Source organism: Acomys minous (assembly GCF_964271855.1).
Source record: "Acomys minous genome assembly, chromosome: 2".
Classification (NCBI taxonomy): domain Eukaryota; kingdom Metazoa; phylum Chordata; class Mammalia; order Rodentia; family Muridae; genus Acomys; species Acomys minous.
In genome coordinates, this window is record NC_140484.1 from 5,423,378 (window position 1) to 5,445,137 (window position 21,760).

General features: G+C 47.9%; 1 protein-coding gene across 5 annotated transcripts in view; it reads left to right on the top strand.

The window, feature by feature from the left end:
- Positions 1–20,956, top strand: part of LOC311592312 (uncharacterized protein) — a 31,977-nt gene extending 11,021 nt beyond the window's left edge. For 4 of the 5 annotated variants that reach the window (XR_014777372.1, XR_014777373.1, XR_014777374.1 and 1 more), the window contains 2 exons: positions 15,762–16,048; positions 16,204–20,956. Coding sequence is in view for 1 of the 5 variants with exons in the window: in XM_084772575.1 (XP_084628701.1) it covers positions 16,204–16,306; positions 16,457–16,556; positions 19,527–19,609 (286 nt within the window). In the remaining 4 variants the exon portion in view is untranslated. The remainder of the gene's footprint in view (positions 1–15,761; positions 16,049–16,203) is intronic. The other variant, XM_084772575.1, reaches the window with a different exon arrangement.
- The last annotated feature ends 804 nt before the right edge of the window (positions 20,957–21,760 follow it).

The following is a 21,760-nucleotide window of genomic DNA, read 5'->3' on the forward strand; positions in this document are numbered from 1 at the left end:
TAGAATCCACTGTGAATGTTGTCCCCTGCCCTCAATACTTGAGCCTGGCCCCCACACACAGAGTAAACAAATAAAATGTAACAAAAACAAGTTGTCTTTCTATTTCCTATTGACTTATGAGAGTTACTTTCTTGCTAAAATATTGTTTTATGTGTGCAGGGCTAAATGTATCTGTGCATGCACGTATCCAAGGAGGCTGAAAGAGGGTATTGAATCCCCTGACGTTAGAGTTGCAGATAAGTTTGCACCACCTAGTGTGGCACTGGGGACCAAACCCAGGTCATCTTCAAGAGCATCAAGCACTCTTAATCTCTGAAGTCCAAAGACCCTTGTTTGGTTTCTTTGAGGCAGGTCTCTCTATGTAGCCCTGGCTGGCCCAGAACTTGCTCTGCTGACCAAGCTGGTCTTGAACTCACAGAGATGCACCTGTCTCTATCTCCTAGGGCTGGGATTAAGGGTGTGCACCACCATAGCAGGTGAGAATTCCTTTCACGGTCTGTATGTTTGGGAAATATGTACTGTGTAGCTTGCTTCTTTACTCTCGTAGAGGCACATGCATTTTGAAGACAGAAAACAAATCTTAGCTTTTTTTTGCAGTTGCTATTTTTGTGTATGAAAACATCTTTTCTTGCTGTAAAGACAGTTTTCTGTGTGATTGTCTGAAAAGTTGGTATTTTATGTCTTAAGTGCAGGTAAAATGGACTAATTTTGTTGTCATTTTATTAGTTTTGAAAATACTAATATTCTGAAAATACTAATATTTAAAAACAGACTCAGTGAGATGCCAGATCTGTAGTTAAGGCAACCTGGTTCAAACCAGAAGCAGAATGAAGTTAGAAGCTTCTGGAGATGGGGAGTAACCAGAGAACGCACGGGGCAGAGAAGGCACAGAACGGAAGAAGGGCACAAGGGACCGAGTAATGACAAACCCACATCCCGGGCCCAGCTTCTGTTCACCTTTCTAGCCATCCAAATGCCTTCCCCCTGTCACAGTTCCAGGGAACAAAGTATATGACCATTAGCACCATAGCACAGAACGTCCCACCCCATTCAACCCAAGAAGGAATTTCGAAGTGCGTTCACACACGCTGAGGTTGAAAACTTGCCAAGGCCTTGGAGCTTGTAGTCTCTCTTACCCCTGAGATCTGCCCACATCTCCACAAGGCCCACAGTGGCCCCCACAGCACCCATTTGGCAGAGCAACTTCTCCCCCAGAGCGGCCCTTAGGACCGAGGTGGGTGCATCTAGGCTGGGTGACCCCAGCATTACTCCTTGTGAGCAGCATAGCTCTGGCAAGGGAAAGCCTCCTGTCAGCCCAGCCAGGCCCATTGCAACTCCCACAAAAATAGGTCCCAGACACTGCAGGAACCCCTGTAGTTGGTGGCTTGGGAGTTCAACCATCACCTCACTCTGCTCAACTTTATTCCACAGGGTAAAGTACCTGCTTGTGCAGTTGGGCTGGAGACCCCTAGACGCTGTTCCTGATGTCTCCAGGTGGCTAGGAGCAGAGGCAGGCTTGGGCTCTGCTCGGGAAGTAGGCTAAGTGCATCCTCTCAAGCCCCCCAGGTCCTCCCAGGGCCCCTGTTGTTTGCTGGCTTTATAACCCTGTAACAGTCCACTCTACTGCAGGCAAGAGAGGGGAGCAGGTGCTCAACTTTGGAGGAAACAGCTTTGCACACTGAATTGAGGAGCCTTTTACCCCAGGCTGTTCCCAGGTGTTTTCCAAAATCCCTTTACTTTCCTGTTTGTACCACTATGGATCAAGCCCAGGGCTTTGCACATGCCAGGCAGGTTTGCTCGCAGTGCACCCCAACCCAATACAAGCTCTGCAGCTCACACACACACACACACACACACACACACACACAGCTAGGCAGGTAGATGATATACATGGCTTGAAGATATTTTCTCCTTTTGTGTGGCTTCTCCTTTTATTGTGATATTTTTTAACATGTTTAATTTTTATTTGGTGGCTTATTTTTTTCTGCTGTACTAGAGTCACATTCAAGGCCTTGCACAAACTAGGCTAATGCCCACCGCTGACTAGAAGCCGTTGTTGTTGTTGTTGTTGTTTTGAGACAGGGCCTTTGTGTGTAACCCTGGCTGTCCTGGAACTCTGTAGACGAAGCCATCCGCAGACTCACAGAGATACGCCTGCCTTTGCCTCCCAAGTGCTGGGATTAAAGGCATGTGACCCCACTTCCAGGCTTTGAACTCTATCTTAATAGTAGTCCTGTTGTTTTTGTTTATTTGTGGTTTTATTTATTTATCGTGGGGGAGTGTCTCACTATGTAGCCCAGGCTAGCTTGGAGCTTGTTATATAGTTCAGGCTATTCTCAAAACTGGGTTCTACCTCTCAAATTGTCTGACATTTTTTAAAGAGCAAAAGTTCTTAAACAAAGTCCAGCTTAACAGTGATTTTCTGTGGCACATTGCCTTTGTGGCGTTAAATTTCACAAATCTTTGTCTAATCAATAATCACAAACATATTCTCCTATATCTTTTTCTAGAAGATTTGCATTTTTATGTTTAACTGTATTTAGGTTAGTGAACCATTTTGAATTAAGTTTTACATACGGTGCAAACAAAATATAGATCTACATTAACCCCCAGATAAGAGTCTAATTATTCCATCAACAGTTGTTGACAAGATTACAAGTCCTCCATTAATCTGCCTTTAAAAGAGGATTCGGTCATAAATATCTCAGTCTACTTCTGAACTCTGCATTTAAGTCTTCTGCTGACCTATGCACCTGTCATAGGTCACCAGGGGTGACCAATATAGTATTATTATATTATCATTAGTGTTATTATTCAAGACAGAGTTTCTTGTAACCCAGGCTGGTCCCGAGCTCCTGATTCTTCTGCCTTCACCTGTCACAAGTGTGCATCACTTTATTAGCCCAATTTATTTTGGTGTCCAGGCACACAAAGAATGCACCTGCAGCAGAGGCTCAGTCCCAGGGCTGCTTGGTCCTCTCCTTGTTCCTACCTTGTGAGTCCTGGGGACTTAAGTCAGATCTTCAGACTGGGAGTAAGAACCTTTACTCATTAAGCCATATTTCCCAGCCTCCTTTCTTAAGGATTTTGCTTTTTGTTTAATGGAGGTGGGGGGAGTGTATGTGCACGTGAGTGAAGATGCCCTAGAAGGCCAGAAGAGGATACCAGGTTCCCTGGAACTGGAGCTATAGGCAGTTATGAACTGCACAATGTGGGCACTGGGAACAAAACCTGGGTTCTTTCATGACTCTGAGTGCTCTGAACAACTGAGCTATCTTTGTAGCGCCCCCTCCTCCGCCAGCTTCCTTATAATTTATGTTATTATAATTGTAATCTTTTTTTTTTTTGAAACAGTTTCTCTGTGTAATAGGCCTAGCTGTCCTGGAACTCTTTTTGTACTATTAGGCTGGGTTTGAACTCATGGAGATCTGCCTACCTCCTAAGTGCTTGTATTAAAGGTGTACACCACCATGCCTGGCTAATTTTAATCTTTTTATGTCTTTACTATTGTAGTTATTTATGTCTTATAGGCATTTATAGACAAAATTTGCTTTTTAAAAATTCAGTCTGAAAAACAGAAAACAAAAAATTTAGTCTGGTTGTCTCTACTGTTCAACTTGGGTATTTAGACCACTTATATTTAGTGTGAGAATCAACTGGTTGGGTTTAAATCTCCCATCTTGTTGGTGGTAGGTTTTTATTGGTTTTGTTTTGCTTGCTTTCAAGACAGGGTTTCGCTGTGTATCCCTGGTCCTTCCACAACTCACTTTATAGTCTAGGTTGGCCTCTGCCTCCCAAGTTCTAAGACTAAAGGTGTATGCCAAAACAGCTCAGCTGTTGATTATTTTTATTTGTCATATTTTCTCTTTGTTCTTTTTCCTTTTGTTTTATTCTTCCTTTCAATTATATGAACATTTTAATGTTTTCATTTTGTCACCTAGATTTGCTAACTAAAATTCTTTGTTGTGTTTGTTCTGTCATTTGGTGATTACTTTAGGGTTTGCTTCATTTTCTTTAGGGGTTGCATTATCATTATCAAATAAAATAATCATATTTTTCTATACATAGAGCATAAAAACCTTACAGTAATATATTTCTATCTCTTCTTACCCAGCCTTTTGTTATATGTATAATTTGTAAATTTGATGTACTGCCAATTTTATGAGCCCAATTCAGTGTTTGTAGTTTTACTTCAAACAGTCAGATATCTCTGAAATTTATTTACACAAGGAAAATCCAGTACTGTATTTCTTTGGGTAGATGTCAGTTTACACCTGATATAATTTTCTTCTGCTTGGTGGGCTTTTTCCCCTCACGTTTCTTTCAATATCGGTTTTTGAAAGTCCCTGATGCACTTGTAAGCATGAGGCTGTGAGCTGGATCCCCAGAACCCATATTAAACAACACAAGGTAGTGTCTCCACCCTTGTAATTCCACTGCAAGCAAGTCAGAGGCTGACAGAACCCGTGTCTCACCGGCCAGCTAGCCTAGCCTACTTGGTGAACTCCAGGACAGGTAGCGACCACTTTGTCTCAAAAAAACAGGTGGATGGTGCCTGAGGAACAGCATTCCACACAGAGATAGTCCCTGGGGCTGGGGAGGTGGCTCTGATGGTACCGTGCTAGCCTTTCCAGCGTGAGGGCCTGAGTGTGATCATGAGCACCAGCACCCATATAAAAGCAAGGAACGGCCTCACTCGTCTGTAACCCCAGCATTGGGAAAGGAGAGCTGGAGGATGCTGGGGGCTTGTTGGGCAGCCAGTCTAGACAAATGGATAAACCCCAACTTTACACACACACTCATATGTCCGTGCACTTACACACACACTTTGTTTTTCAAAGCAATTATTAGTTAATAGCAAAATTGAGCTGAAGGTATAAGCATTTTCTGCCCACTTTATCACCTCATTCACACACACACACACACACACACACACACACACACACACACACACACACACACACACACTTCCACAGTGGTACTTTTACTACAGCTGAGCAATCTGCATAAGGCATCCTGTTCCCACCCAAACTTACTGTCTATAACTTACAGTTGGTAAGGTCCTCTCCTGCCCATCTTGTGGACAAGATCTACTTCATGATCCTTCTGCCTCAGTTTCCAAAGTGGTGGGATTCGTTCTATGGGTGTGGACAAGTGTGTAATGACATGTCTCTAACACTATAATTCATAGACAATAACTTGACTGCTCTGAACATCTGGGTTCTGCCTGCTTCTCTTTCCTTCCATCCCATCCCTTGGCAGCTGTTGGCCCCTCTACTGTCTCTCTCATTTTATTTCTTTCTAGATATCACATCCTTGCCCCACTGGCTTCCCCCACCGGCTTCTCCCATTTAGGAATATGCACTTAAGTCTCTCCCATGTCTTTTCAGGGCTTCATAGCTCTTTTATTTTAAAGTGTTTGGGTGTTTTGATTGCACGCATGTGTGTGCACTGCATGTGCACAGTACCTGCAGTGGTCAGAAAAGGGCGTCAGATTCCTTGGGACTAGAGTTACAGGTAGTTGTGAGCCACCATTGGGTGCTGGGAATCAAACCTAGGTCCCCTGGAAGAGCAGCCAGTGAGTGCTCTTAACGTCACAGCATCCCTACAGGCCTGTTTTTTTCTTTTTACTGCTCACTGTTGTTCCACCATCTTGAGGCTTCATAGCTCATTTCTTCACCTTCCAAAGGGCACTCTGCTTGCTTTGAAGTTTTGCTATTATGATCTAAGCTGCTACAAGCATCGTGTATGGAGCTTTTTGTTGTTTGTTTTTCTAGCTTGGGCATGTGTGTAGTTCAGGCTGGCCTCGAACTAAGGATATTACTGTTGGGGCCTCTTGAGTGCTGGGGTTACAGTCACGTGCTTCCACAGCTGGTTCTAGAATGGTTTGGATAAAGAAGGAGAAAAAAAGACATCTGCTCTAGATATAAAATGCCCTCCCAGCATGAGACCCCTCACGTTTGGCTGTTCCTCCACCACGGTCCATTGATGCCCCCACCCCCCAAAGATGGAGATTTGAGGAGGAAGTCTCCTCTGTTCTCAGGGCCAACCTTAAATAAATCTATTTCCTTCCACTAGCTTTGGTCTCCCAGGAGTTGGGTAGGGCTTTCAGCAGATCAACCCACAGATTGTAGCGTGGAGCCCTCTCCCCACTGCCTGCCTGCATTGAGCTCCAGGAATCTGTCTCCAATTCCTGTAAGGTGTAGATGTCCATGGCTTTTCAACGTTCACACATGGGCACTTACACACACATACATACACACACGCACCACATGTACACACACACACTCTTTCTCTCTCATACACACATATACATACCACACATATCACACACACACACACACACATACACACACATACTACATGTACACACATACTTTCTCTCTCTTTTACACGCACACACAAACATACCACACATATCACAAACACATACACATCACACATGTTCACACATTCTTTCTCTCTCTCTTACACACACACATACATACCACATGTAACACACACACACACACACCACAGGTACACACACACATTGGGGCTCAAGTAGAGGTGGCCCTGTGGCCCTCTAGGATTCTCTCTCAGGGAAGCCTTTCCTCTTTGGTATTCTGCTTTGCAAATTGCAACCACCTGGGCCTCTCCTTCTTCCTTGTGTTACCCCTCACCTCAAGGACTGACACTCCTCTTCCTTCTATCCTCTGGGCAATGATGGCAGGCATCACTGTCCTGACTGGCTTTGTTCTTCATCTGTCAGGATGGACAGTGTTTCATAGCCCTTGGCTCTCCATGTTTGGGCAGGAAAGTAAGGAGCTGATACCTGCAGTCCCTCGTGTGTCAGTGGTGAAGGTCTGTGTATTTTATTTAGTGCCCTTGAAACAAGATAAGGGTCATGGGCTGCCCATTCCCTTCACAGCTTGCCAGAGTGGACGGTGACACATCCCAAAGGTGAAGAAGTCTTGCTCACATCTCACTCACTGGAAAGAACCAACTTCCCTAGGGATAGATGGAACAGGCCTGTGCTTCCCCTTCTCAGGAGCTGGAGTCTGAGGTGGCTGAGCAGCTGAGGCATGGTCCTCAGGAGCACTCAGGAGCCCAGGTGGCCCTGGAGTTGGTGGGTGGCCTCTAGCCTTCTCTCCCATCCAGGTCTCCTTAGGCAGCTTCTGGCGGGAAAGACTGCAGACTCTGCTGGCTTTGCCCCGAGCGCCTGGGGCTTAATCACAGGGAAGACCTGCTTGGTAACCTTTCTCATTCTTTCTCCAGGCCCTTCCTGGAAACACTTCCCACCCCCACTGTAGTCTCCACCCTTTTCCTTCTCCATAATTAAAGCTTTCACTTCCCAAAGTGGAATGCCTGCCCGTGCAGGGATCCAGGGCCCCAGCAGAGCGTGTGGGCTAATCCTGGTGTGAAGTCACAGCAAGCTGCTGTCTCTGACTCCACCTGAAAGCTATGTGTTGGCCCAACATGTTCCGCAGCTTTCCAAATCTGCCCTAGCTCCCTTTGGGCAACTGGAACTGCCAGGGCTGCTGGGCCAGCACAAATGAATGGAAGCCATCAGCGTTTGTAAGGGGTCTGAGGCAGGAGCATTGGGCCACAGTCAGGACCAAGGCTACTCTGGTCCAAACTATATTCTCCCAGTCTCTGCTGGGTCCCACAAGTAGACATGGCCACCCATGTATTTTAATGCTGTGAGGGTGTGTGTATGCACCTGTGTATGCATGCACATGCACACTTATGGGAGATGGGTATGTGTTAACAGATGTGTGTACTTGTAGGTACATACATGCATCTAAGTATGTGCACATGGAGGCCAAAGATTCACGTTAAGTGTCTTCCTCTATCAATCATCCTATCTCTTTTTAAAATATCTATTCATCTTAGTGTGTGTGTGTGTGTGTGTGTGTGTGTGTGTGTGTGTGTATGCGCATAAGTAGAGGGGTCAGAAGAGGAGCTCCTGAAGCTGGAGTTACAAGCGGCTGTGTAAGCCACCTGATGTAGGTGCTGGGAATGGAACCTGTGTCCTCCACAAGGTGGTAAGCGCTCTTAACTGCTAAGCTCTCTTTCTAGCCCCAGTTCTGTGCTCTATTGCGCATGCGCATGCGCGCGCGCGCGCACACACACACACACACACACACACACACACACACACACGTTGTCTCTCCTAAGTGCAATGGACCATGTTTGGTCCTGCCCAGCACTATCCACAGTGCCTTCTAAGGGACTGATACATAGTAGGTCTCATGTACTTTTGGGTGGAAAAAAGTGCATGGGTAGGAGCTACAGAGATGGCTCAGTCATGAGGAACTGGGTTCAATACAAGTGTAAGTATGAAGAAAAGAGTATAGACCTGGGCTGGAGAGGTGGCTCAGCAGCTCAGAGCACTTAGTACTTTTGCAGAGGACCTGGATTCAGTTGAGCACTTGTATCAGACAGCTCACAATGACCCCAACTCCAGCTCTGGGGGGGTCTGACACCCTCCATTCTTCTTAGGCTCCTCAATGCAAACTCACACATAAGCACACATAGACATACGGTTTTTGAAACTTTTTAAAAAGTGAGAGCAAGAGTCAGCTGCCGATATTACACACACACACACACACACACACACACACACACACACACACACACACGGAACTTACTTTGGGCTTTGAGGAAGCCTCAGAAAACATTAGCTGAGGGGAGCTGAGCTGACCGTGCAGCTAAGGGAAATCTTCAGCTGAGAAGTGTGGAGCTGGGTTAGCTTCAGTTAGAGGAAGCCAGGTAGGAAAGTTCCAGGTAGCAGAAACAGAATGTGCAAAGGTCCTGTGGCTAGAGACAGCCGCTGTGGGAGGCCAATTGCATTCTCCAAAGATGGCTGCCTCCCTGTGAGCCACCTTGTGGCTTTTCTTACAGCAATGACATTACACTCATCCATCAAAAGATTCAGGGCCATGCTTTCTTCCTTTCAACGTAGGCAAGCCTGTGACCACAGCAGACGTCATGTTAAGTACCCGTCCCTTCAGTCTCATTTTCTTGCTGCCAAATCTGGCCCATGCTGGGAGGCAGCCTCTCTGCCACTTGGAGATTCTCCAGCTAAAGACAGAAGTGACAAAGAGAGCCATTTCCGGTGACTCCAGTCCTAGCCTTTGCGCCACTGCAGCAGGTGCCAAGGAGAACAAGGCAGGTCCAAGTTGCAGATCTGCAAACAAAATCATGCCCATCATCATATTAAGCCATTAAGTGTTGGCAAGATCTGCTCTGTGGTTGTAGATAACTGCACATAAGAGGAGGCCAGTGCGAAGGAGCACAGACACTTGAGTATGACTCTGAGCTGAGGCAGGAAGGCAGCCAGGCCTGACCCAGACCTTGCAGCCAAACCCAGCGATGCCAGAAGGCGCACTGCTGTGGACAAAGAGAGACACAGACGGTGCAGGGCGCTGCGTTTGGCTCTTCTGCACACCTCAGCTGACATCTCTGCCCAGGGCACACTGCCACCACTGTCCCCAGCGGCCCTGTCAGAGGCCAAGCCAGAGTTCAAATGGCCACAGAAGAGATGTTCACTGTGGGTGCAGAGGCCCCCAGGACACCTCTGCTGCCTCCCTCTGGTTTCAGGTTCCTTTCCCAAGGTGAAGAAGTGGCTAGAAAAGGCAGACTTCCACAGTGTGTGTGTGTGTGTGTGTGTGTGTGTGTGTGTGTGTGTGTGTGTGTTTAATCAAGGTAAGGACAAATTCTGCCCCTCACAGGCTTGCCTCTGTCTACAGCCTATCCAGAGGAGCCAAGAATGATGAAGTCAGCCCTGCAGGCTTCTCTCTGCTTTCCTTCTATTTTATTATTTTTAATGATAAATAGTTTTGTGTACATAAATCTATACAGTACGAGGTAGTGTTTTCAGTAGTGCTGGCCTGAACCTGCTTGGCATGCTTCTGCCGGACAATCCCCAGCACTGTGTGATCGTTTCGAACATGTATACATTGTGAAATGATCAAATTAGTCTAATTGGCACATCAGTCACATTCGCTATTTGTCATTTCTTCACGATGAAACTTTTTGTAATCCCATTGGTTGTCTTGGAATGCGTTATACAGAGGCCCGCGTGATGACTCAGCAGGTGAAGACTCCTGCTGCCAAGCCTGACCCTCCCATCTCAATTCTTAGGACTCACAGTGGTGGAAGGAAAGACGTGATTCTCCACAAGTTTCTTCTGACCCCCAAATGTGCTTCATGGCAAGCGCCCACCCATCCCCCAACAAAACAAGTAAATGGAATGTAAAATATAAAGAATCACACTACACTTTTAATTCCAGCCACCTTGCTGCACAACACTTACTCGCCCCGTCCCTGAAGCTCGGTGCCAGGCTGCCCCTCTCTCTCCAAGCACTGCCCTGTCTGTTTCAGCTTCCATGTTCAGTGTTTGTCTTTTTAGGCTGGTACAGTTCCCTTCCCATCATGCTCCACTGCATGCGGTGCTGGGGATTGAACTCAGGGCCTCAGGCTTGCAAGATGAGGTTTCTACTGTTGACCCACATGACCCATGATGGTGTTCTCTAGACGTATCCGGGGTCTTACAAGTAACAGAATCTTTGGTTTTTTGTTTGTTTCTTTGTTTTGTTTTGTTTTGTTTTCTTCTCAAGGCCAAACACTGATCTACTGTGTACGTAAGCCACATTTTAAGATTATCCTCATCTGTGGATGAACACTTAGATTAAGTCTACATCTTGGCTGTTATGAGTAATGCTTTGTCTTGTCACATTGCTGTGAGGAGAGAAGGCTTCGTTTAGCTCACAGGCTTTGATGGTGTGGCCCACTGTGGTGGGGGTGGGGCTTTGGTGTCAGGGCATGGCGGCTGGATGGTGAGGCAGGATGGCGAGGCAGCTGGTCACAGCGTGTCTGCAGTCAGGAAGCACAGAGAAACATGAAGCTAATGTTTTTCACACTTGCTCATTTTATTTGGTCTGGGACCCGAGTCCGTGGACCTGTGCTCCCCACATTCAGGTTGGGTCTTTCTAACCAAGTTATTCCTTCCTGGAAACGGCGGCACAGAAACACGCAGAGGTGGTTTCTATGGTGACTCCAAGCCCAGTCAGGCTGACAGTGAAGACAACCATGCCAGTGTTTCAGGGAGCGTAGACTCCGGTGCGGGGGGCTTATTGCCGACAGAGCTCGAGAGCCCTCCTCAACATGCAGGCTCCAATCGCCTCCTTCCTGCCCAGAAGTGGGTTGGTGGATCCCCATGATGATTATGCATTGAGTTCCCTGATGGACTTTTATGCTGTTTTTCCTTTTCAAGTCTGTAATCTGGTGACTTGATTTTGACCCAGTGTCCAGGACATTTTGGGAGTCAGTTTCTAATCTTTTTGTCCCCGCCCCACCACGTTCTCTGTTCCCGGTCTCTAAGAGAACAGACTTTGTTGCGTATGCGCAGTGCCTGGGTCCTGGCTGATGCCCTCCTACACACTAAGGGTGTCTAGGCTAGAGAGTGTGGGACAAGCGTGGCCTGTGGAGGCTGCAGCTGGCTGCATTATTGCCATCATCTCCTATATCTCTGGGTCACCTGCCGGGCTCCATTGCCTGAGTGACTATAGTTTTCCAGGAACACTGGGCTACTCCTCAGCCTTAGAAGCCAGGGGTCTGACTGACCTAAGCCAATCACAGCAGGCACATCATTATCGCCTAATGAGCTCTCTGACTTGGACCAATGCGTTATGAAGGAAATGTGTTGGGGAACCTCTCGGACAGTTCTCACTGCTCCTGAGAGGGGACACAGGCCATTTGCATGGATTGCTTAATGTACGGTTCCATGTCCACGTGACTCATGGGCTTGATGAGGGTGTCTCAGCTAGGGAGATGAGTTAACAGGTTGAAGGAGAGAACCTACTTCCTCAGAGATGGAGTTGGGCAACTAAATTATTGACTGTGGTATCGTTGTAGCTCTGGTCTTACTAGGAGAAGCAATGCACAGCTGTAATGCTTCAGAAACTTATTCACTTCCGACTACGCATGACTCAGTTTTCCTAGCTGCTGCAAGCCCCACTGAGAACTCTCAGATAATAAGCTTAGATGACTTTTTAGCCCAAGAGCAGAAGCCGGGGAGCAGATAAAGGCACATGAGCACCATCAACACACCAGGCATTGTGGTTTCTAGTTTGCTTTTGAGATGAAGTAGTGTTGTTTGTTTGTTTGTTTGTTTGTTTGTTTTTGAAACAGGCCCAGGCTTGAAATTACTGGATAGCTGAATGTGGTCTTGAACTCTGGGTCTTTCTGCTTCCACCTCCCAGGTGCTGGGATTACAGGTGTGTGCCACCATGTCTGGCTGCATAGCAGGTTTAAGACATGGTCGCTGGGACTAGAGAGGCTCAGCGGTTGAGAGCACAGACTGCTTTTCCAGAGGCCCCATCCAGGTTCAATCCCAGCACCCACATGGCAAGTCACAACATTCTGTAACATCACTTACAGGGATCTGACATTCTCTTCTGGCTGAAACTGGCACTGCACACGCAAGGCACACGGACACGCATGCAGTCAAAATACCCATACACATAAAATAAAAATAATAGTTTTTTTTAAATGCATGGCCGCAAATACTTCAATGCATTTCCCATTAGAGGGGACTCTACATCCCTTCTTGTCAGACTGAGTTGTCCTGTTAGTGAAGTCAGCTCTCTATAGATTCTGAACCAACGGATGGAAAAGATGTTTTTAAAATTGCAGCAAGCTCAGAGGCAGAGTGGCAAAGTGCTTGTCTAGTAAGCACAGTGCTATAGAACTGAGACCCAGCACTGCAAAAAGAAAAACTGTGCTCAACGCACACCAGCCTTTGTCTGGTGACATCACTCCCTAAACAACAAAGGGTAGCGATGGTTCACATAGTATCCTCCTTGTCCTTGAAGCCAAGGTCCTCCTCTCTCCCCCTTGCAAGTACTAGGATTGCAAGCATGGTCCACCCCTGGGCTGTGTGGCGTTGCTGTGTTACGTAGTAGCTGTAACCTAGAGAGGACTTAAAGTCACAAGAGGCGTGTGCGAGTATATGCAGACTCTGTTCTGTGTTATTCTAGTTAGCTCTACTTATTGTTTTCAAAAAAAGCACTTGCTGGGCTAGAGAGATGTCTCAGAGGTTAAGTGTACTGACTGTTCCTCCGGAGGTCCTGAGTTCAATTCCCAGCAACCACAGGGTGGCTCACAACCATCTATACTGTGATCTGATGCCCTCTTCTGGCCTGCAGGTGTATGTGCAGCTGGAGTACTGTATACATAATAAATGAATACATATTTTTTTTAAAAAGAAAGAAAGCACTTGCTGTACAGCCCAGGCCAGCCTTATACACACACTCTGTACCTTCTTGGGCTGCCCTGTTTTCTGACCGGTCTGATCAGTTCCAGATTCTTGAATGGCTACCAGGTTATCAAACCCTGCTAGCCCCGGAGGCAAGAAAGGAGTGGCACCGGTCGAACTGTGCTTCTGCCCAGCCCTTGGCCTTCTTGAGCTCCCGTTGTTTCTCTTTTGTTCTGTGCCCTCTGCCCCATGCCATGCACTGCCTGTGCTGAGCCTACCCTGTAGTCTATAGTCTATGGCTCCTAAGGGCTGATCTAGGACCTGGGCCTTGGGTGGTCTCAGGACTCACCAGGAGGTTCCTTGAGCATGTAATTCTGTTTTTCCTTCCTTCATGTCTGCAGAGGACTCAGAAACGGCAGTCAGATAAGACAGACAGTCTATGCCTGTATGCTGACTTACACCTCACACAGCTCTCAGACCTGACACAGAAGAACATAGAGGACTCTATGGGAGCATGTGTGTGCACAAGTGTGTGCATGAGTGTGTGCACATGTGTGTGTGCACGTGGGTGTGTATGCAGGCATGCATGTGTGTATGTGTGCCCATGTACGTGCATGTGTGCATGTGTGTGTGTGTGTGTCTATGTGCTCGAGTCTGTTCATATGCATGCCTGTGTGTGTGTGTGTGTGTGTGTGTGTTTGGGCGAGCGCGCACATGCACGCATGTGCAGGCCTGGGGCAATCTTGGCCCTTGCTCCTTAGGCACTGTTTGTCTTTTCCTTTTTTTTTTTTTTTTTTTTTTTCCTTTTTTTCTGTCAGGGTCTTTCACTCATCTGGCTTGAGTTATGTTGTGCTGTTGATTTTTGTCAACTTGATGCAAACCTAGACATATCTGGGAAGAAAGAACCTCAGGAAAGAAAATGTCTCCATCAGACTGGCCTGTGGGAAAGCGTGCAGCGTATTGGCATGACTAATGATTGAACTGGTAGGGCAAAGCTCCCTGTGGGTAGCACCATCCCTGGGCTGATGGTCCTGGGTTCTGTAAGAAGCAGGCTGAGCAAGCCATGAGGAGCAAGCCAGGAAGCAGCACCCTCCATGGCCTCTGCATCAGCTCCTGCCTCCAGGTCCCTGCCTTTAGTTCTTGCCCTGACTTCCCTCAGTGATGAACTATGGCCTAAGAGTAAGATGAAATAAACCCTTCCCTCCTGAAACTGCTTCTGGCTGTGGTGTTTGTTACAGCAATAGAAACCCTAACTAAGACAGGCCTCCCTAGTACTGGGACAGCAAGTGCACATCACTGAACCTGTATGTGCACGTGTGTGCATGCTGTGTGTGTGTGTGTGTGTGTGTGTGTGTGTGTGTGTGTGTATCCATGCATGATATGTGACATATGCACATGTCGGTGCAGGGCTACATGTTCCTGGAGGCGGAAGGAAGATGCTGGGTGTCCCACTCTACCACTCTGCACGTTATTTTCTTGGCACAGGGCCTGTCACTGAACCCGGAGCCCACTACAGCCCTAGGGGGATAGGCGTGCATAACTGTACCTAGCATTTAAAACAGACAAACAAGATTGAAAAAACAAACAAACAAAAAACCATGTGCTCTGGGGGTTTGAACTCATGTCTTCGTGCTTACACAGTGCACACCGTCACCCACCGAGGCATCTCCCTGGCCCTCTGGCTCTCCCCCACCCCTTTTCCTTCTCTACATGGTGCCTGGGGACCACACTCAGGTTTTTGTGCTTACAGGGCAAATGCTTTTAAATCGAAGTTCCCAAATCAGGGCCACACAAACAGAAACAGGAGCAGACCCTGGCTCTGCTCTGCCACCTATTATTTGTGTGACCAAAGAGAAGTCTTGATGTTTCTTGCACTCTGCTTCCTCTTCCCAGGGCGGATGATTCCAGCTCATACGGATCAGAGGGGGCAGTGAAACACTCACATTAGCCCCACCTCCACCCCTCACCGCCACCGCCCCCCCCCCGACCCCCCCCCGTCATTATCAACTTCTCAGGTGCGTGCAAAGACAACCTGTCTGACTTTTTAGGGACTTGAAGGTCACAAACGAAAGGGTTAACACCCTGGAAGGCGCCTTCTGACTTCTAGTCCCTGATTTGATGGTCCCCAAGAGCTGGGTCAAATGACACCAGGAATTTTCTTTTCAGGCTCCTGGTTAGGGCTGGCTCTGCCTGCTCCCACCTGCTGCAAGTGGGAGAGGGAGCCTTCCAGGGGGTGGCACTGGATTTCTTCCCCTGTAGTCTTAATCCTTTGTTCTCCCAAACAAAGCAAGGGGGCGGGGGGGGGGGGGGGGAGACGAACCCAGCTACACAAACAGACTCTCACCTGAAGAGGGTGCAGGCCCCTCCCCCTACAGTGGCTCCAGGGGCGTGGCTCTCGGGGGTTGGCAAGTGAACCTTGTTGAACAAATGGGTGGAATTAATAAGTGGCCGGAAGCAGATAATGTCAGTCCAGACAATCCTCTCATTCTGCCCCTTCCCTCTTCCTCTTCTCCTCCAGCTCTCCTCCTCTGGTCCTCGTTTTCTACAAGGCCTGAGGAGGGCCTCTCCAGAAGTCTGCCTTCTGTCACCACGGCTTTCTGGCCTAGGCCCGGGAAACTGGCACCTGCAGGATTACAGCAGAGACACAGTACTGAAGACATGCCGGGTTCCTAGAGATGAGTGGCTGCGCACAGGCGCACTGACCGCAGGGCTCCATTTATCCATCGGAACCGTTAAGGGAAGGCATTTTGGGAAGGAGGCAGCCGCCTTCCTCTTGCAGACCAAAGCCCCCATGCATCACAGAAGGTGCGGGAACGAAGGGCTCTTGGGACCTGCCTTGGGCCTCTGTTTCGGGCACCCTTGTCTCGGGCCTAAGAGATTAGAATATTAGGAAATAACTGTTAAAAATGCATCGAGCTGACTTGTTCTACAGCCTGATTTTTTTTCTCCCCCCGACACAGGAAAAATAAAACCACAGCAGGCAAGAAGTCAGAGATAGTGGACACTACTTCGGTTGCCAAATATACTGTGGCTCGCCCAGCTTCCTGCCTGTGGATTGACACAGTAAGCATTGGGGGAGCGATTGAGTTTCCTCGCGGTTGCTTCCTCGCTGCTGTAGGTGTGAATCACGCAGGTCTCAGTGGATGTGCTCAGTGCTTCCATAACCCCTGTCTGCTTCTTCGCCACAGCAGAGCTATCTCATGTGTCCTTCAGGCTCAATGGCTCATTCTGCGCAGGAGCACTTGCGTCCCCGGGCACGGAAATCAAAACAACCAAATCAAGACGCCTGCACTGCGGCTCGTCAGGAATAAAGGTAGCTGGGAGTTCTCTACCCATGAGCCTTCAGTCTACCCATGAGCCTTCACCGGAAAATGACTGTGGTGCTATAGATGGATATTTTTAGTTTCCAGTGCACTATTGCGTTGTTTCTTCATCTCTAAGGTGAGGTGGGCAGGACTGTGAACCCCTCCTCCAATGACAGACGTGTTCTTTAGAGCTGGGGAAGTGGGTGGCCCTGTGGCTGAACACCTGACTAGCACGCAAGAAGCCCTTCCTCATTCCTCAGCACTCTTCAGCGACAATAGTAAGCAGTGCAGTTTGTGGCTGCCATTCACAGAAAGGAAAATGGAACCTATGAAGTATAAAGGATCCGTCCTCATGCTTAGCAAAGGAAAAGAGACAAAATCGAGAAGTCCCCAGTCGCTGTCATCTTCCCTCTTCCTCCTTTTCTTCTCCAAATGAAGAAATAGAACCCCGTCTTGATAAAAATAAGAGTACACAAAAAGAAAAAAAAAAGACTAAAAACACACCCTCCCTCTCATAGTGTTATACACATAATTGTAGCTCTCAAGAGGTAAGGTAAAAGAAGTCTGAATTTTAGGCTAGCCTGGGCTAAATAATATGACTTTGTTTAAAAAAAAAACAACCAATGAACAAAACCAATGAAACGAAACAAAACCCTGCGTGGTGGCTCACACCTGTAATCCCAGCACTTGGGAGGCAGAGACAGGAGGATTGCCACAAGTTTGAGGCCACCCTTGGCTAGTTAGTTCTACACTTGTGTCGGCTACAGCATACGATCATACCTCAACTTTTTTTCCTCTCAAAAAAAAAAAAATCACAACTGTCAACGCTGGGCCGGCCCAAGTAATCCTCAGGCGGGCTCTGTGGACCTAATTTGGAGAATTAGATAGTAGAGCCTGTCTTTGCTTTTTTCCCTTCTTTTGTTCTCTTTCTTTGGTACGATTCAGGCCAAATCATGATTACTTAGTTTCCTTAGTCCACCTCCAGGGCATCAGAGCCACACATGGAAGCCAAAGCTTGTTCATTTCTGAGCTCGAGCCCTCAACGCAGAGCTTCACAGTTGTGATCCCCAAAGCCTTAGCAACCCCACACCCCAGCTGTACTGTGTGGACTGATATGCGTGACTGAGTGACAAACAGCCTAGATTCCTGACACTCCCCCGCCCCCCAACACACACCCCGCAGGAGCACTTCCAAACACACTCAGGAATTCCACCCTGAGCAACTGCAGTTTCCGACTGCAGATCGCACACTGGCAAAAGCCTGTCTGGATTCTTTACCACTTCTGGGGGAAATTCCATGCCTAGATGTCCATCTGCAGCAAGCCACCATGAACTCTAGAAGGTTTAAGCCACGGTATGACATGTTGCTAATTTACTAGGCCAGTTACCAGGAGGTTAGGGGGGTCATTTGAGAGAAGTATGACAGCAGAATCCCAAGCTGACTTCGGCCAGATGCCACTCCAGGCATCCTTTTAAGAGTGTGAGAAATTCTGAAAGGGCCACGATCTGTGATCATAGTCCGAGTCAGTCACCCAGGGAAGGCTCGCTGATGGTCAGCACCTGTGCCGACTCTGCGTAACAGCTACTTCCAAGCACACTGACTAGAGTCAGCTATATGTATGCACACAGGTTCTGAGCATAGCAGGTTTGGGCAGTATGTCACAGCCACAGCTAACACCAGACTCCCCCAAGAATGGAGCTTGTGGGAGATGACAAAGGCTAGTGGTCCTCTCTAACCTACTGCCTCAGGCTTGCCATACAGCCTGAGAGTTGATTTATTTGTTCTTTTATTTATTCCTGCATCTGTTTATTCACACACTCACTTTTTAAAAGCATCTTAGAGTCGACCCCTTCCCACCTCTACCCACTTCCCTTCCCTGCTGATAATGGGTTGGGGGGAGGGTGCTTTTCATTGAAATAAGCACTAACATTTTTGATGTCCTTCCACATAATCGGGGTTGGGAGTGATTTGGCCTGTAACACATCCAGTCCTGCTCCCAGCTTTAGGGCAGGATTTCTCTTGCATATGTTGAAAATGAGGCAACTGAAGCGCAGAAGGGTTTAAGCAATTGTCTAAGTTACTAAGTGCAGATCTGCGTTCCTTAGGAGACTCAGAGGTCAGCAAGATGAACTGCCTAGCGTAGCAGAGTAGCAGGAACACCTGTGGAGGGTTTTCTTCCTGAGGGAAAGCCCCACCCTGTCCTTCCCCTTTACTCTCCCCAGGTCTCAGTACCTCTGAAGGGACGTTTCCTCCCTGTCTCTGACTCTAGTCTACCATACACAAGGCCTCGTACTCGGCCGTGAGCATCTGCCTGCTTCTTTGTCTGTGTTCTTCCTCGGACTATGTCCTCTCATGCCTAGTTAGGCACCAGGCTTATACATATAAGCAGCAGATGTGAACCAGCCACGACAAGCATTTGTGAGTGACCTGATGAACGGTCATATCGATGGAGGGTGGACAGTAGACGAGTGGCTGTAGACCGAACCAAAGCAGCACAAATGAGGAAGTGACTAAAACATCTAGAACACTCAGACCAGGAGAAGTACTTAAGAAAAGGTTAAGTTTCCTGGTAGAAAGCGATGGAGGCTGACAAGTATAACCTAGGGTAGAAATACACCCGAGAGCTCTGATGTCTCTAAGGCAGCGTTCACGTTACCCATGAGTGAGAGGCGGCTCGTGCTCTGTTATGGGACAGCAGTCATAACAACACTACTTCAGATGTTTGATACCTGGTTTTTAATGTTGCCAAGACCAGCCTTGAATTTGATATATTGCAAGGATGACCTTGGACTTCCGGTGCTCCTGTCTCCACCCAGCTCTCAAGGGCTGGACTCATGGGCGAGCACATGTGTCCCCCATCTATGCAGTGCTTGGGGTAGAATGCAGAGGCTCCCACATGTCGGACAAGCAAACACTTTGCTGACTGAGCTATGTCCCAGCCCCTAACTTGCTTTTATATAATCCTTTTTCCCTCAAAGGGGTTAACTCACCGGTGAAGGGCAGCTCATGGTTTTCCATTTTGAAAAATCTGCTCAAGCAGCTGGTTGCTCCTGGTATCTGAAAGGAGAGAGAGAGAGATCAGAGAACACAATAAAGAGCATCTGCGGCGAGGCTGGACGGGCTCTCTCGTGTTCCTGAGTGGTTCATACAAAGAGAAAAAGGTTTCAAAATATGGCAGGTCTTCAAGAGCAACATGGGGCATCTGGGAAGACAAAGCAAGCGATAACATCATAACAGGACAAGGCACACAGCCCAAGTGCCTTGAGAGGGCACAGAAAGAGGACCACTCACGCAAAGAAGGACGCTCCCTTCACCAATTGGTCTTGGTCTAGGATGTGGACTTGTCTCAAAGGGGAACCTCCTGATAGGGTGACAGGAAAGTCTCTTAAGAGCAATAAAAGGCAGACTAAGAACAGTCCGAGCAAGGCTGGGGCTGCAGCTTCCTTGGTGGAATCTGGGTTTGGTGCACAAAGCCCACAGTTTGACTGACAGCACCGCATAAACAAGATGTGATGGTGCACACCTGTGAAATCCCGGCGGCAAAGACAGGAGCATCAATCAGCCTTGGCTACATTGTGAGTGTAAGACTAGGCTAAACTAGATGAGACCTCGTCTCAAAAATGAGGGGAAAGAAGTTCCAAACCCTTGAGGAGCACATGCATGTCTGTGCACACACACATGCACAGCACGGCTGGTGTAGTCCTCATCCCTCTGTCCTTCACACTGGGTAGCTCGGTACCTGGTGAGAAACCAGAGTGAAGATCAGCCCTCCTCCTGCAAACCAGAGCATTTCCCCCTCATTAACACATCATTAAGACACCCTAAGGTCCTTGCTATTTATGTGAAGATAGTGTGGGGAACAGGTCCCCTCTGTCTGCGAGGAAGCATTACTGGTATTTAAGACTAGCAGTTTGAGGATGTTTGATGGCTGTGTGTCTATTCAAAATGGCGCTCTCACCTGAGGCGGTAAGGTGATGAACTTGCCATGCAGAGCTGGAAGCGTGCGTTGGGGAGCACGCTTGGGGAGCTTTGACTATGGCCACTGAGCCACAGGACAGACTGGGAGTCACTTTGAGGTCAATGGCTAAGCATGGAGTGCTGAATCCCACAGCGCCTCTGGGAAACGTGAAGAGGAGCAGAGCAAGAATATGAGATGACAGCAGACCGTCTTGGTAGGCACGCACACCCCATCCTGAGGGAAGGACAGCATTGCTGCTGAGCTTCCAAACACTGCAGTGTTTAGGGAATCAGACATCTGGGGGAGTGGAAAGATTCCTATCCATATAAAAATGTACCCTGGACACCGGTCTCTGCAGTTTGGCTGTAACCTCAGACGTGTCTCCCATTTTGGCTATTGGAAGGAAAATTTCAATGATGGCTTGAAGCTGAGAGATTGTACTGTGTAGTCTCCATCATAACCTAGTTTTATTTTTTTAACATGTGCCTGTGTGTGTGTGCGCGTGTGTGCGCGCACATGTGCCTGTGTGAGTGCACCCATGTATATGTGTATGGAAGTTAGACATTGACACTAGGTCTCTCTCTCTCTCTCTCTCTCTCTCTCTCTCTCTCTCTCTCTCTCTCTCTCTCTCCATTGTTTCTTGAGACAGGGTCTTTCACTGAACCTACACCTCACCAGTTGTCTACTTTGGCTGGAAAGTGAACCCCCCAGGATCCTCCTGTACAGCGAGAGGAAGTAAGAGAGGGAGGAAGGGAAGGAAGGAAGGAAGGAGGATCAAACCAAAGATGGTTTCCAGATTCAACCAACCAATATGGTAGCATATCCCTAAAGAGCAAGAATTGAAGAGAGAACCAAAACAGTCTCTGTGGTCTGAGCTTAGGAGAGGAAAATGCTCTGGGAAGGCCAGACGTGCCTGGGCTCCTGTCACTGTGCTGAGCCTCTCCACGAGGGGAACCCAGCAAGACAGACTCAGACCGTCAGCACAGTGACCTCTGCCAGGTGCCAGTTCCCAGCTCAGGCCTTTCCTTGCTTCTCAAATTGCAGCGTTTAATGAGGTAAAACATCAGATTACAGCAATTCTTTTTTTTTTTTTTTTTAAATGAGAATTCAGGAAGTTTCCGGACTAGCGTAGAAGTATGAAAGTATTTAACCTCTGCTCAGCAGTGCGCCCTTTAGTAACGTTTCCCCTTCTCCGGTTGCCCACAAACTGCACTTTCTCAAGCGAGTTCACCGTTTGGCGTTTGGATCTGGTTA